A 14,739-nucleotide genomic window follows, 5' to 3' on the forward strand; every position below is an offset into this window, starting at 1 on the left:
GATGCAGAACATTCTGAAAGGGGAGGATGAGCAGCCAGAGGTTGTGGTCCATATTGGTACTACTGGCATGGGTAAGAAGAGAGATTAGGTCTTGCAAAGGGAATTTAGGGAGTTAGGTAGAAAGTTGTAATCTTGGGATTACTCTCTGTGCCATGTGCTAGTGAGTAAAAGAAATGGGAAGGTAGAGCAGATGAAATATCAGGCCAGCATGCACAGGACAGCGGCATCCCAAATGGGTTGAAGGTCCTCCTCCTGCTTCTCTCTGTGTTTTGTTCGGGATCTGGGACTTTGGTTGTGTGGAGATCATAGGGAATGGTGTTGTTCTCCGTGCGAGAAGAAGGTTAAAGGGAGGTTTTATTACTGGTGTTCAAAACCAGGTTTTTGGATCTTTGGGATCTCTTCTGGGGCAGGGGTGACCTGTACAGGAAGGATGGGTTGCACCTGAACTGAAGGGGGAACCAATACCTTTGCAGGGAGGTTTGCCACTCCAAAGGATTTAAACTAGTGAGGGGGGTGGTGATAGGGGTAGGTTGAGACCCAGAATGACATGCAGCAGCTGGGGAGGCTGACTTGTATGTAGAAAATAGAACGGGCAAGTGCAATGAGAAGAGAAGGCAGTGATAGGAAGGGAAGCACAAGAGGCCCAGTGGGCCTAGCTGCATTTACTTTAATGCAAGGAGCCTCACAGATGAGACGAATGCACTGAGAGTGTGGATCAGCACGTTGGGATTATGATATTATTGCAAGTTTAGGAATGTAGTTGAGGGAAGGGCAGGACTGGCAGCTCAATGTTCTGGAGTATAGACATTTCAGGAGTGACAAAGGAGCTGAAAAAGGGGAGGGGTCTTGCATTGCTGATCAAAGAGAGCATCACGGCTGTACTCAATGATGCTACATGGGTAGAATTAGGAATAAGAAGGGGGTGGTCACTTTGGGATTATACTGTAGGCCTCCCAATAGTTAGCAGGAATTAGAACAGATATGTAGACAGACTGCAGAAAAATGTAAAAGCAATTGGGTTGTAGTTGTAGGGGACTTTAACTTTCCCAATATTGATTAGAATTATCTTTGGAGCAATAGGTTTAGATGGGGAGGAATTTGTAAAATGCGTTCAGGAGGGTTTTCTGAAGCAGTGTGTGAGAGACATAATAGGAAGAGGGCTGTACTTGACCTTGGGGAATGAGGATGGGAAAACGATTGAAGTGTCAGTGGGGGAAGCCTTTGGGAACAGAGTATTCTGTACAGTTCTGGTCACCACACTACAGGAAGATGTGGTAGCAATAGAGAGAGTGTAGAAGAGATTCACCAAGATGTTGTCTGGAATGGAGGGCTGTAGTTATAAGGAGAGATTGGATAGACGGCTGAGGGGTGACCTTGTAGAATTTTATAAAATTATGAAGGTCATGGATAGATCATTAGAATATTTTTTCCCAAGGCAGGGGAGTCTAAGACTGGAAGATGCAAATTTAAGCTTATAGGGGGGGAAATTGAAGGAGATCTGAGAGGTAAGTTTTTTTTATACAGAGGGTGGTGACTATCTGGAAGGAGCTGCCAGAGGAGGTGATGGAGGCAGATACAATCACAGTGTTTAAAAGGGGTTTGGACATGTATCTGGATAGGAAAGGCATAGAGGGGTTCAGACCTAAAGCGTAGGTAGTCATTATGGTCGGCAAGGATGAGGTGGATTGAAAGGGCCAGTTTCTGTGTTGTTTGGTTCTATGAGGTCCTGATTCTTAATCTCTTTCCTAACTCCTTTAAATCTCCTCATCCCTTTCTCTATCTATGTTGTGGTACCGATATGGACAATAACCATGCTCCCTCTGCAGCCACTCAGTGCTATTCTTAACCCTAGGACCAGGGGGGTAATACACCATTCTGGCGTCACTTCTGCAGGCACAGAAACCGTCTGCGCCCCTAACTTTGGAATGCCCAATAATCATTGCTCTCTTGACATTTCCTTCCCTGTAGATCTGAGCCACCATGGTGCTGTGGTCTCCACTCTGGCTGCACTTTTCCCCCCAGGGAAACCTCTTCCCCAGAGGTGAACCATAATTGGACTAAATAGACTACTGCTATTCAAATGCAACATTGTTGTTCTTGGACATCTGACAAGAGGGTGGGGAGTGATGTTAGTCGGGGGAGTGGTGCCCAGATGATGCATTTGGCTGATGTGAGAGATGAGCAGGTACGTAGTACTGTGCTGTTGCAAAAGGCTAGTGCTGAAGTAACGAGTGGTGAAGACCTATCCCTACACTTTTGACCAAAGTATTTCCTGAAAGCACTCGTTAGATTTTTGGCTATAAAAACTCAATGGAATTTAATTTTGTTTGCAGTGCCTGATGGTGTGAATTCCAGTGTAGGGCTGGATCTAAAGATGCGACTGATAAGGGTGTGAAGTTTGGACGTAGTGTGATAAACTGGGTTGTTGGCTGGGTGTTCCTGATGTTTATCGATTCCCTTACATCGTGCTAAGCTGAGGCACATTGTCAAATTTTGTTTAATGAGTTTAGGATCTGGATGATTCAACATTCCCAGTGAAAATAACCTGTGAAGCAAAGTTTATTGAAGCCTCCTGAATTTGAGAATTTTCCAGGAATCCGTGATAAGGATGGGGGGGGGGGGGTGTTAAATTGGATTGTGATTTTGAAAATCTATCAGTATGATCAGTACAGCATTGGGGTAAATCAAGTAAAACAATTCAGCATTGTTTAAATAAATCAAAACATTCATGCCATTTCACTTGCCCAGGAGAGTCATGGTGAGGCTCATGGTGAAATAAGCAGATTCCGACAAGAGTTGAACATGGCTGCACGTACAGTTCTTGTGTTAAGGGGTGGGAGGGCTTTCACCCTAGGTGAGTGGAATTTACCCTCCACTCTGCAACCCCTTCCATCCCCACCTTTCTCTCTCATTTTCCCAGTGTTCAGTAGGTCCATTTGATCCAATGCATTTGCTGCCAAAGCCTTTGATCATTTTGCCAGTCACTAATCAGGTTTTACTCCCTACAGCTGGCAGTGTCTGAAGACTTCAGTCACCTCCCACCTGAGCAGCGCAGAAAGAAGCTTCAGCAGAAAATTGATGACCTGAACAAGGAGCTACAGAAGCAAGTTGACCAGAGGTAACTTCAGTAAACCTCCTGTGAAGAGACAGACCCGAACCAAATTCGGGGAGACAAGAGACTGCCAGTGCTGGAATCTGGAGCAACAAACAATCTGCTGGAGGAACTCAGTGGGTTGAGCAGCATCTGTTGGGGGGGGGGGGGTTGTGGAGGAATTGTCGACATTTCAGGTCAAGACCCTGCATCTGGACTGATGCAGGTTTCAACCTGAAACATCAACAATTCCTTTCTCCTCACAGATGCTGCTCGACCCGCTAAGTTCTTCCAACAGTTTGTATTTTGCTCCTGAACCAAATTCATCTGCCTTGTGCACCAAGGTACCTGCATTCCTTCTATTTAGTTGCATTGATGATAGACTTGAAGCAGTGCAGGATAGGAGGAGTGTTTGGCCGTCAAACTTATGTAGTCCATTGTGATGTGCATATTCAGTCCCAGACTAGAGTTGAGGCAGAGATGTATTTACTTTCTGGATTCTATGACCTGCCCCAGCAGGATAGATGACCAAGGTGTGTTATTTGAGCTGGAAGGTACCATCCAGGTACATCTATAAATGTATTATTTTCCTGGGACAGACTAATTGGAATTCGCACTACTTAAATAACAACAGTAAATGGTGGAAACACTCAACGGGTCAGGTAGTGTTTGTGGAAAGAGAAACAGACTTAATGTTTCAGCTCAATTCCCTCTCCCATTGCCTTGGTGAAATAAGCACAGGTTAACCACTGAACTGGGACTTGCAAGCTTCCATTCCACACAGGAAGAATTCACTCACTGGATCGATGGGAACTCGATGCACAACTTCAACCATTGAATTTACAAGGAAACAGAGCTGGGATGTCAGTAGCTAACGGAGCAGCTGTGAGGCGTTACTCGCTGTACGCCAGATCACTGTGTCGCTGGAAACCATTGTAAATAAGCACTTAAGCACCTGTGATTGTTGGGTAATGAGGCACCTCTGGTTGCTCAGATTGGGCAGGGAAATGGGCTTTTGCTCTGACTGAATGCATCTCAATAGCTGGCTTACCCTGTTATTCTTGTTGGAGATTTTTGTTTAGGAGAGGAATGGCCAGGTATGGTAGCGATTAAAAACAAACCAATTATTGCCCAGACCCAGTGTCGGTTATATCAATAAGGTGTTTTATCTGATCTGTTGTTGTGCATCCATTTAGGGTCTGTATGTCCCCATTTTATTGATTCTTTCTTTAAATTAACCGAGTTCAGTGTGTATTTGTGTTTATGAGTGAACACCTGGATTAAGCCCACACAAGATTGGTGAAGCTGCAGGCCAGAGGCAACCTGACCCACGAATCCCAGGCAACTTGGTCCTATTTGTACATTTCTTATGTTGGCTTATTCCTTTTGGATTTTGTTGAGCATTGTAAAGGAGTGCTCTTGCCCTCTTGACACTGGTAGATAAGGGCTAAGTTGAAACAGTAAGGTCCATGTGCGTGTCAGCAACTTGAGATACATGAAGATTAATGGGGACAGGATCTGACATTCCGCTTCCTATGATAGCAACATGACTGCTGTATAACACTGAAATATTTGGACCTTCCTGTTGTCAGCCAGTGCTTGTAACTAATACAATGATGTAAAATGCCTGAAAAGTTTTGATATCGGCAACATAGTTCCTTGTATAAATATCACTTCTGTTCTTTTTTTACTATATAAAAGCTTTCTTTATACACAGACCTTAAAAGGAATATTGGTTTGAGTGCTACCTTCCCATCTTGTACCTCCCTCTCTGCCATAGATGATGTCTGGGTGACTGCCAACTAAGTGGACTGTCAACTCCTCCCCCCTCTAGAACATACTATCTCTCTCCCTGGCCCTCCTATATCACTGAGGTAAACTGTTACCTCTCTGGAACGGAGGCAGACAGAGAAACTGCTGTAGAACAGACACTTCTATCTGGAACAGGAACAGACAGACTGGTCCCCTTTCTGCATTGCTGGAATGGACTCACACGGACACTTCCTCCATTTGGAGATACAGATGGATTGGTCGGCATCATGTTACAGTTTAATTAACTGGGTTGGCAATGGTGTCCACTTTTGGGAAGGAGATGAACCACCCATGGTTTCCTCCCCTGGTAGCCTTGCAGGTGTGACTGACTGACAGGGTCATACTTGGCAGTGACGTTCACCATGTGCAGTTGGACAGCCCGATGTTCATTACTGTGAAGGCGTGTGTATTGGGAGGAGGTAGCAGACGACCGCTGGCCCAACCCCCCATACTGAGCCGACACCCTCGGCCGCAGAGCTGAACTGGAGACCGAGGGTTAATGTTATATTTTGTTTCATTATTACAGGGAAGCTCTGGATAAAATGAAAGATGTGTATCAGCGGAACCCACAAATGGGGGATCCAAACAGCCTTGAGCCTAGAATAATCGAGACTAATCAGCATATCGATAGACTGCATCATGAACTTCAGAAGTATGAGGTAGGATAAAACCACAGAACAGCTCAGGAAACTCTTAACATGCAGCACTTGCAAAGAGCAGTAGCTGTAACAGACAGCTAATTTAACCCTGTATGAGCAGTGAGATAATGTCAAAATCATTTGGTTTTAGTAATGTTGTTGGGGGATAAACATTAGGAGAACTCTTCTGCTCTCCTTCAGAATTGAACCTTAGAACCATTCACATCCATCTGTGTATCTTCTGAAAGGTGAACCTTCCGCCACAGGGCCAGCCTGGATGTATGAGTGGTGGTTTAGTGGTGATTGGGGCAGGGGAGGTGGGATGCGGAAGAAGAAGAGCTAAATGCCTCTGAGGGACATGATCTACCAGCATTTGGATTAGGAGGAGTCAGCATGGCTTTATGCATGGAAAGTCATGCTTGATGAATCTCTTAGAGTTTTTTGAAGAGGTAACCAAAGGGGTAGATGAGGGTAGGGCAGTGGATGTTGTCTATTTGGACTTTAGGAAAGCCTTCGACAAGGTCCCGCATGGCAGGCTGGTCTGGGAGGTTAGGTCCCTTGGAATCAGGGAGAGCTAGTTGGGTGGATTCAAAATTCGCTTGGAGGTAGGAAGCAGCAGGTGGTGGTTGAAGGTTGTTTCTCAGAATCGTTAATTATATAAATGATTTGGATGCGAATGCACAAGGCTTGATCAGTAAGTTTCTGGATGACATGAAATTAGGAGGGGTTGTTCATAGTGAAAAGGTTTATCATAATTTGCAGGGGGATCTTGATCAGTTAGAGAAGTGGGGTGAAGAATATCAAATGGATTTCAATACAGTTAAGTGTGAGCTGATTCATTTTAGAAAGTCAAACCAGCGTAGGACTTGTACTATGAATGGTAGGGCACTAGGGAATGTAATGGAACAGAGGGACCTAGGAGTAGAAGTGCATAGTTCGTTGAAAGTGGCGTCACAGGTAGACAGGGTGGTGAAAAAAGCGTTTAGCACACTGGCCTTCAGTCAGGGCACTGAGTATAGGAGTTGGGACATTATGTTGCAGTTATATAAATCATTGGTGAGGCCACACTTGGAGTACTGTGTACAGTTTTGGTCACCCTGTTATAGGAAAGACATGATTAAACTAGAAAGAGTGCAGAAAAGAGTTACTAGGATATTGCCAGGACTAGAGGTCCTGAGTTAAGGAGAGCTTGGCCAGGTTAGGCCTTTATTCCCTGGAACATTGGAGAATGAACGGTGACCTTATAGAAGTGTCTAAAATCATGAGAGGTGTAGATAAAGTGGATGGTACCTGTTTCCCTTGGGTAGAGGAGTTCAAAACTAGGGGGCACAGAGTTAGGGTGAGAAGGGAAGATTTAAAAGGGACCTGAGGGGCAACATTTTCACGCAGGAGGTGGTGGGTATATGGAACGAGCTGCCAGAGGAAGTGGCTGAGGCAGGTACAATAGTATCAATTTAAGAAGCACTTGGATAGATACATGGAGGTGTGGGGCTTAGAGGGATATGGGCTGCACACAGGAAATTGGGACTAGCTGGGTGGGCATGGACTGGTTGGGCCAAAGAGACTGTATCTGTGCTCTATTGCTCTGTGACTCCATGCCTGGCTGGCACTGATGCAGTGCTTACAGGACTAAGGGAACAGAATCATCCCTTAAATTTATTATTCATTCCTGGGATCTGGAGGTCACATTGTCTCTCCATAACTGCCCCTAAAGAGAGGAGGCCGCTATAAGCCACACAGAGGTCAGACTGGGTAAGGTGGTAGGATCATTGGCTGGAAAATAGGGAATCCTTTAGGTCTAATATGGTAGTTTAGCCGTTAGCATAATGCTATTACAGCGCCAGTGACCCACGTTCAATTCCGTCCGCTGTCTGTAAGGAGTTTGTACGTTCTCCCCGTGACTGCATGGGTTTCCTCCGGGTGCTCCGGTTTCCTCCCATGTTCCAAAGATGTATGGGTTAGGAAGTTGTGGGCATGCTATGTTGGCACCGGAAGCGTGGCAACACTTGCAGACTGCCCCTAGAACACTCTACGGAAAAGATGCATTTCACTGTGTGTTTCAATGTACATGTGACTAATAAAGAAATAATGGGATAGAGTTTATGCACAGACCTAGAGGATTCCTGATCTTGGTTACATGGTGAAGAAGACCCGTTCACAGCACATCTCTGTGCAGTACTGGCTGAGCACCTGAAACCTTTTTGCCTTCCTCAGCCCTTGGTTGTGGAACATGGAGAGAGTGAGGGAGGGAGGACATGAAAGGGTGATGAAGAAATGAATTACCCCGTGGATGAGAAAGGTTGACTTACAGTAAATCGTTTGTTTTATTCCAAGTCCTGGCTGACAGATGCTGAAGGGAAGGTTATTTCGCGAAGTGACAGCTGTGTACAGTACATCCCCCACTGTGATCGATCGCCCTCCTTGAACAACAATGGGTCACATGAAAAGGAAAGGTTAGTGAGCTCTGGAGATCTAACCGCTGGAAAAAGTAACTGTTTAACTTCGACTGCACCAGGATATCAGCCTGGAAATTTGTGTTCGAGTCTCTGTTGGAGTTTGAACCCTCAGTGATAGACGAAGGATGTGACTAAGCTAGAATGGGTGCAGGAAAGATTCACAAGGATGTTGCCGAGACTTGGAGGGCTTGAGTTTATCAGGAGACTGGATAGACTGGGGTTGTTTTCCCTGGAGCGAAGGAGGCTGAGGGGTGACCTTATAGAAGTTTATAAAATCATGAGGGACACAGATCAGGTGGATGGTTGCAGTTTTTTTCCCGGGGTAGGGGAGTCTAAAACTAGAGGGCATAGGTTTAAGGTGAGAGGGGAAAGATTGAAAGGGGATCTGTTTTTTTTTACGGAGGGTGATGGGTATATGGAACGAGCTGCCAAAGAAAGTGGTAGAGGCAGGTACAGTTACAATGCCTTAAGACATTTAGACAGCTACATGGATAGGAAAGAGTTAGAGGGATATGGGCCAAAGGCTGGCGAATGGGATTAGCGTAGATAGGCATCCTAGTCAACATGGACCAGTTGGGCCGAAGGGCCTGTTTCCCTGCTGTATAACTCTATGAATGTAACTCTGACTTTGTGAATCTCCTTATAGAGGTGAGTGTGCCGACAGTTGTGTCACCACTACCAGCCAAGGATGCAGATTGTTTTCAAAAGATCAGGTATTTGCAAATTTATTATTTTCTCCTTCTCTTAAACCAGTCCGGATACAACCTACTCCGACGATAGTGGACAGGAGCCATTGCCACAGCCTCCATCCCTCTCTGAATTTGATGATTTTGATGTGGATGATCTCATTCATCCAATAGGAAGCTCAACTGCCCTGTATCCATTTGACGGTAAGCATTGGCAAGATCAGGTGTGTTTATGTTCATGTGTGTTAGAGTCTGAGTGTGTGTGCAATATTCTGATGTGTATTTGCATCAGCTCCTGATGCAGGGTTTGACCCAAAACATCGACAACTCCTTCTCCACCTCCCCTCCCCCCCAACAGATGCTGCTCGACCCACTGAGTTCCTCCAGCAGATTGTTTGTTGCTCCAGATTTCTGCATCTGTGGTCTCTTGTGTTCCACCCTAAATTCCAGAATTTGCTCAATTAACTGAACTTAAATCCTCTTGCTGCCGAGTTAGTGATAGAACCCTTGCCCCGGGTCATTTTCCAGTCCAGTAATTTTGTCAGTGGCACAGAAACTTGAGTTGAACTCATAGAGGCGAAAGAACGTAACAGGAAACAGGAGCAGGAATAGGCCAATCAGTCTCTCGAGCCTTCTCTGCCATTCACTGAGTTCACGGCTGATCTGATCTTGGTGGCAACTCTCCTTCCTGCCTGTTCTCCTCTACCAGTTCTCTACTTCAATCTTGAATGCATTCAGCCTCTTGGCTTTCCCAGATTACTGCATAGAGAATTCCAAAGAATCTCAAATCTCTGACAGGAGAATTCCCTCCTCATCATTGTTTTAAGTGCATGACCCCTTATTCTGAAATATTGCCCGTTGGTTATAGTCATTCAGTGCAGAAGCAGGCCTTTTGGCCCACCATGACTGTGCTGACACCGTACTTACCTAGGTTGATCCCAATTACCAGCTCTTGGTTGATACCCTACTACGACTCGGTGAATTCAAGTGCTTGTCCAAATATTGTGAGAGTCCCTGCCTTCTTCACTTCTCAGGCGGTGTGTTCCAGATTGCAACCACCCTCTTGGTGGACAAGTTCTTCCTCACATCCCCTCTAGACTCTTAATCCTCACCTGAAGCCTATGGTAGGTGTATGGTAGGGCTGCGTGCTTAGCCCCGCGCTCTACTCACTTTATACCCATGACTGTGTGGTTCAGCACTACTCCAATACCATCTACAAATTTTCAGACACCACTGTTATTGGCCGAAACGTGGGTGGTGATGAGTCGTCATAGGGGAGTGAGATGGAACACCTGGTTGAGTGGTGCTGCAATAACAACCTCACACTCACCGTCAACCAAACCAAGGAACTAATCGTTGGCTTAAGAAAGGGGAAGTCCGGAGCCCACGATGTACGATGTCAGCACAGTCATGGTGGGCCAAAAGGCCTGCTTCTGCACTGAATGACTATAACCAACGGGCAATATTTCAGAATAAGGGGTCATGCACTTAAAACAATGATGAGGAGGGAATTCTCCTCTCAGAGATTTGAGATTCTTTGGAATTCTCTACGCAATAATCTGGGAAAGCCAGTTCTCATTGGTGGGTCAGAGGCGGAGAGAGTTAGCAGCTTCAAGTTCCTGGGGTGTTAACATCTCGGATGATCTGTTCTGGGCCCAGCACAGAGATACAGTCATGAAGAAGGTGATCCAGTGCCTCTATTAGAGGTTTAGGGAGATTTGGCATGTCATCAAATTCTCCAACAAACTTCTGCAGATACACTGTTGATGATATCCTGATGGATGCATCGTGACCTGGTACGGCAATTCCAATGCACAGGAAAGCAAGAGGTTACAGAGAGTAGTCACTGGCAAAGCTCTCCCCGCCATTGAAAGCATCTACATGAGGCACTGCCTCAGGAAGGCAATGTCTATCATCAAAGACCCCCACTATCCGGGCCAAGCCCTCTTCTCGCTGCTACTGTCAGGCAGGAGGTACAGAAGCCTGAAGTGCCACACCACCAGGTTCAGGAACAGCTACTTTCCTGCAGCTATCAGGTTCTTGAACAGACTTGCACAACCCTAACCCTATCTCAGCAATGGAACACTGTGGACTTCCTCTTGTACTACCGTGGACTTGTCTCTGATTGTTTATGTTTTGCATCGCTGTCTTGTATAATTTATGTTCTGTGCATTTGAATCTATGTGCCTGTGATGCTGCTGCAAGCAAGTTTTTCATTGTATCTGTACCTCACTGTACTTGTGCACAGGACAATAAACCTGACTATGCTCTCTGGTCTTGGGCACCTCTGAAATGGGGAAGAGTTTTTCAATATCTCTCCTCGATGCCCCTCTGGATTCTCCCAACAGTGGAAATTTCTTCTTAGCATTTACCTTGTCAAGTCCCCTCAGAATCCTCTAATCTCCAGACCACAGGCCCATCATGGGCTTGTCTTTAATGTTATCAGCTGTTAGGGTCTGTGTGGATGTGGTATCGAAGGACCTTGTGAGTTAAGAGCTGTTTTGATTCTTGCAGGTAGCAGTGAAGGAACCATTGCCATGGCAGAAGGAGAAGTGTTGCACCTGATTGAGGAGGACAAGGGGGATGGATGGACTCGGGTCAGGCGGAACGATGGCGAGGAAGGCTACGTCCCCACATCATATGTGAAGATCTCCCTCAGCAGGATGTGAGCCGACTGGTGCCAGTGGCTACGGGACTTGCCCTCTGGTTTAAGTTGGCTTGTTTTCCAGCTTTGAACCAGCATGGTGTTCTGATGGAGCATTCTATGGGACAGGCAGCTCCTTGGACAAGTGGGAGAGGGACAGGGGTTACTTGACCATCACTGGTCTTCACATTGGAAAAAAACCTGAGAGTCACTTAGTTGCATTTGTAATATCTTCGGCACATAATTAGGACAGCATTTCTGATCATTCAATTCACTTTAGGAAGACTGTTGCCTTGTGCAGTTCATGCTGGTACAGTAAATCCTGTTCTAATGTACATATTGTGTAGTAATAATTGTATTTAGGGGTGAGTTCCTGACTTTTAATTGCAGATCACTGAGGCCATTCTTTTATATAGATATTTTACATAGACTATCCATTTCTTTTATGCACAATTGTGGAATCCTTTGCATGGGTTAGAGCCACTCAGAACATAGCCTGGAGTGTGAAGGCCTGAGGCAAGAATTGCTCCCGCGACAAGAAAACTGGCCTCCCAAAGCATCACATTCCTTTACAGTGGCTGCACGGCCGTGCATGTGAGGAGTGGACCAGCTGTTCTGAAAAGCAATTGGACACAAAGAGTCCCAAAAAAGCCCAGCCTTGGCTTGAATTGGCTGTGGCTCACACCGAGTGAATGGACTGCTGGAGGCCAGCATCAGTTTAGGTTAATAGATGGGGAGGGGGGAAAAGGGGTTCATAAACGGCCCAGAAATGAGGAGCAGCGCTCAGTGCACAGCCCATCAATGCTTTAGATGGTGGGGATGATGTTCAACAGCATTTGCAACTAGTTTAGGCCGTGGATTTTGGGGGAATCGGGAGGTAGGTACTGGGTTGCCTCTGGAAATTTGTTGTGGGCATGGATGGTTATATCTGTTTGTGCAGTCATATAGAGTCAACTTCACTAAAATTGAATGTCTGCCAATTTATTGATATTTTAAGTGTATATTATTAAAAGAAACAAATCAATGCATTGTTATAAGTCAGAGGTGAATTGAGGGCAGACATTTTGAGCCCTGACACTAACCTGTGGGGTCCTAACTCGAATGGTCCTGTTGGTTCTTCTGTGGTATTTGGTAAGCTGTCCAGAATGTAGCCTATTTGTTAAATCGTGGTGGAAAATATATGGTAATGGAGCATTTATGATGTTGTAGACCTATAATGCGCTTCACATTACAATAGGACAGTAACCTGGTTGTTTTCCTGCACGATTCTAATCCTGTAATAAAATATTGTTCCAACTGAGACTCAATGTATGTCAGCTCTTGTGTACACAGTGTTCTTGTGGAAATTATTCTGAACCTATGGTTCTCCATAGCTGAGCCTCTGATTTCTCATCTTTTATTTATCAAGTAGCCACAGAGGAGAAGATTGGAGGCTGTTCATTCTGGGTTCTGTGGAGTGGGAGAAGATCAGTATTTGCCTGGAGTTTTGTGGAATGAATGTTCATGTCTCTCTCACTTTCCATTCCCTGTCTCTTGCCCTGAAGTTTTTGAACTTTACACAGCATTCCTGTCTCAAAGCACAATTTCCAAACATTGATTGCTTCTTCCTTTCCCCACCTTGTTCTGATTGACTGAGTACAGTTGCACAAGTGCTGGGCATCCTCAGATATTCATCGGTATTAACCTTGAGCCATGATCAAACTGGTACACTTTTGGACATATCGCACTCCTGTCCTTAACCACGTTTTAACAGCATTGGCTGGGAGTTGTGTTCTGACACCAACCCTAAGTATCCAGTTGAGATCTGCAGAGTGGTCCATTTTATAAGGAAGCATTTCGATTTGTGATGCCTTTAGGAAAACAATGGGAAATTTGGTTTGTGAATGGTTAAACTATTTAATCATTGGTGGGAACATTGCTGTACAGCAGCCCAAACAAGCCTCCCATATTGAATGGAAATCAGCCACTGTTTACATTTGCGTGGCATGCCCAACGTGGAAGAAAAGTAGAGAAGAAGCAACAATGAACTGTGATGGTCTGGACTGGTTCAGATATACGTCCAAAATCCATGGTGAGTGAGACATGTCTTGAAAAGGACTTTAGAAGAGAGAAATTAAGAGTTTGAGGCAGTTACACTACGGAATTACAAATCTGCTGTGCTGCAAAATGATGGCGCAGCGACGCAGCACATCGTCAGATGATGGCCCATTGGTTCATGATGCCTTATTGGTTACTGGGTCGGTGCATAATTGCTACTGTGGGTCATGATGTACAGTTGGTACATAGTTATGGAGTGCTGTTGGCACACTGGGCCACAGCACACAATAATGGACACACGTCCAGGGTACAGGCTGATTCACGAGCAGCAACCCTTCACACAGAGGCCCTCTCGACGGATGGAGTTGGGTGGGTGGCTGCCCTGCTGTGTGGTGAGTCTGTGCAGTGACTAAACTTGATGTTGCCTTTCCAGACTAGATGGGTACAGGAATGGTTGTCCCAGCTCAATCAGCTCTGTTATATAAACCCAACCAAACCATGGCTCAGCCTCAGAATTAGGTTTATTATCACTGATATATCTCGTGAAATGTGTTGTTTTGTGGCAGCAGTACAGTGCAAGGCATAAAAATTACTATAAGTTACAAAAATAAATAGTGTAAAAGAGGAATAACAAGGTAGTGTTCATGGACCGTTAAATCTGATGACAGAGGGGAAGAAACTGTTCCTAAAACATTGAGTGTGGGTCTTCAGGCTCCTGTACCTCCTCCCCGATGGTAGTACCATGAAGAGGGCATGTCTTGGATGGTGAGGGTCCTTAATGATGGATGCTGCTGCCTTGAGGCACCTCCTCTTGAAAATGTCCACAATGGTGGGGAGGGTTGTGCTGGCTGGCTGAGTTTGTGCCCAAGTGTTCAATGTTTCCATTCTTGATCCAATCCAACCATCGCTGCAGCTAGAACAACCTCAAACCCCCTGTTTAGATGTGATAACGGTAGGCACATCTGGATAAAGTCTGGAGCTGGGCTGCTGCAGCACAGTCCAACCAGACCAAACCCAAATGATTCATTAGAAAACACACTCAACGATGCCCCAACCCAGTATGGGACCCATTGGGCTGAGATCAGGTAGGCAAATGGACGGCTTTCTTTTCCAGATTAGCAACTTATTTCAGAAGTGAGTGAGCTAAGTCACAAATGGTTAGTCATTAGGACAGAGAGGAGATGTCTTCATACCAAGGGTGGTGGAATGTGGAGACTTGGTTGCTGAGTATATTCAAGGAGAGGGACTGATGCGTTTTTGGAAAGTAAGATAATCAAGGGATGTGGGATCAGTGCAGGAGAGTGGTGCTGAGGTAAATGATTAGCTGTGACATCATTAAATGGCAGAGCAGGCATGAGGGGCCAAATATTTCTAC

The 14,739-nt window shown here is 45.5% G+C and overlaps 1 protein-coding gene across 1 annotated transcript in view; it reads left to right on the forward strand.

Annotated features, from left to right (window-relative positions):
- The window catches only part of trip10a (thyroid hormone receptor interactor 10a), a 124,922-nt gene extending 112,299 nt beyond the window's left edge, over positions 1–12,623 (forward strand). The window contains exons 10-14 of the mRNA XM_052041959.1: positions 3,009–3,118; positions 5,430–5,562; positions 7,876–7,994; positions 8,751–8,887; positions 11,198–12,623. Coding sequence (XP_051897919.1) covers positions 3,009–3,118; positions 5,430–5,562; positions 7,876–7,994; positions 8,751–8,887; positions 11,198–11,352 — 654 coding nt within the window. The 3' untranslated portion in view covers positions 11,353–12,623. The remainder of the gene's footprint in view (positions 1–3,008; positions 3,119–5,429; positions 5,563–7,875; positions 7,995–8,750; positions 8,888–11,197) is intronic.
- The last annotated feature ends 2,116 nt before the right edge of the window (positions 12,624–14,739 follow it).

The sequence above is a fragment of the Pristis pectinata genome, chromosome 31 (assembly GCF_009764475.1).
Source record: "Pristis pectinata isolate sPriPec2 chromosome 31, sPriPec2.1.pri, whole genome shotgun sequence".
NCBI classification, from domain to species: Eukaryota; Metazoa; Chordata; class Chondrichthyes; order Rhinopristiformes; family Pristidae; genus Pristis; species Pristis pectinata.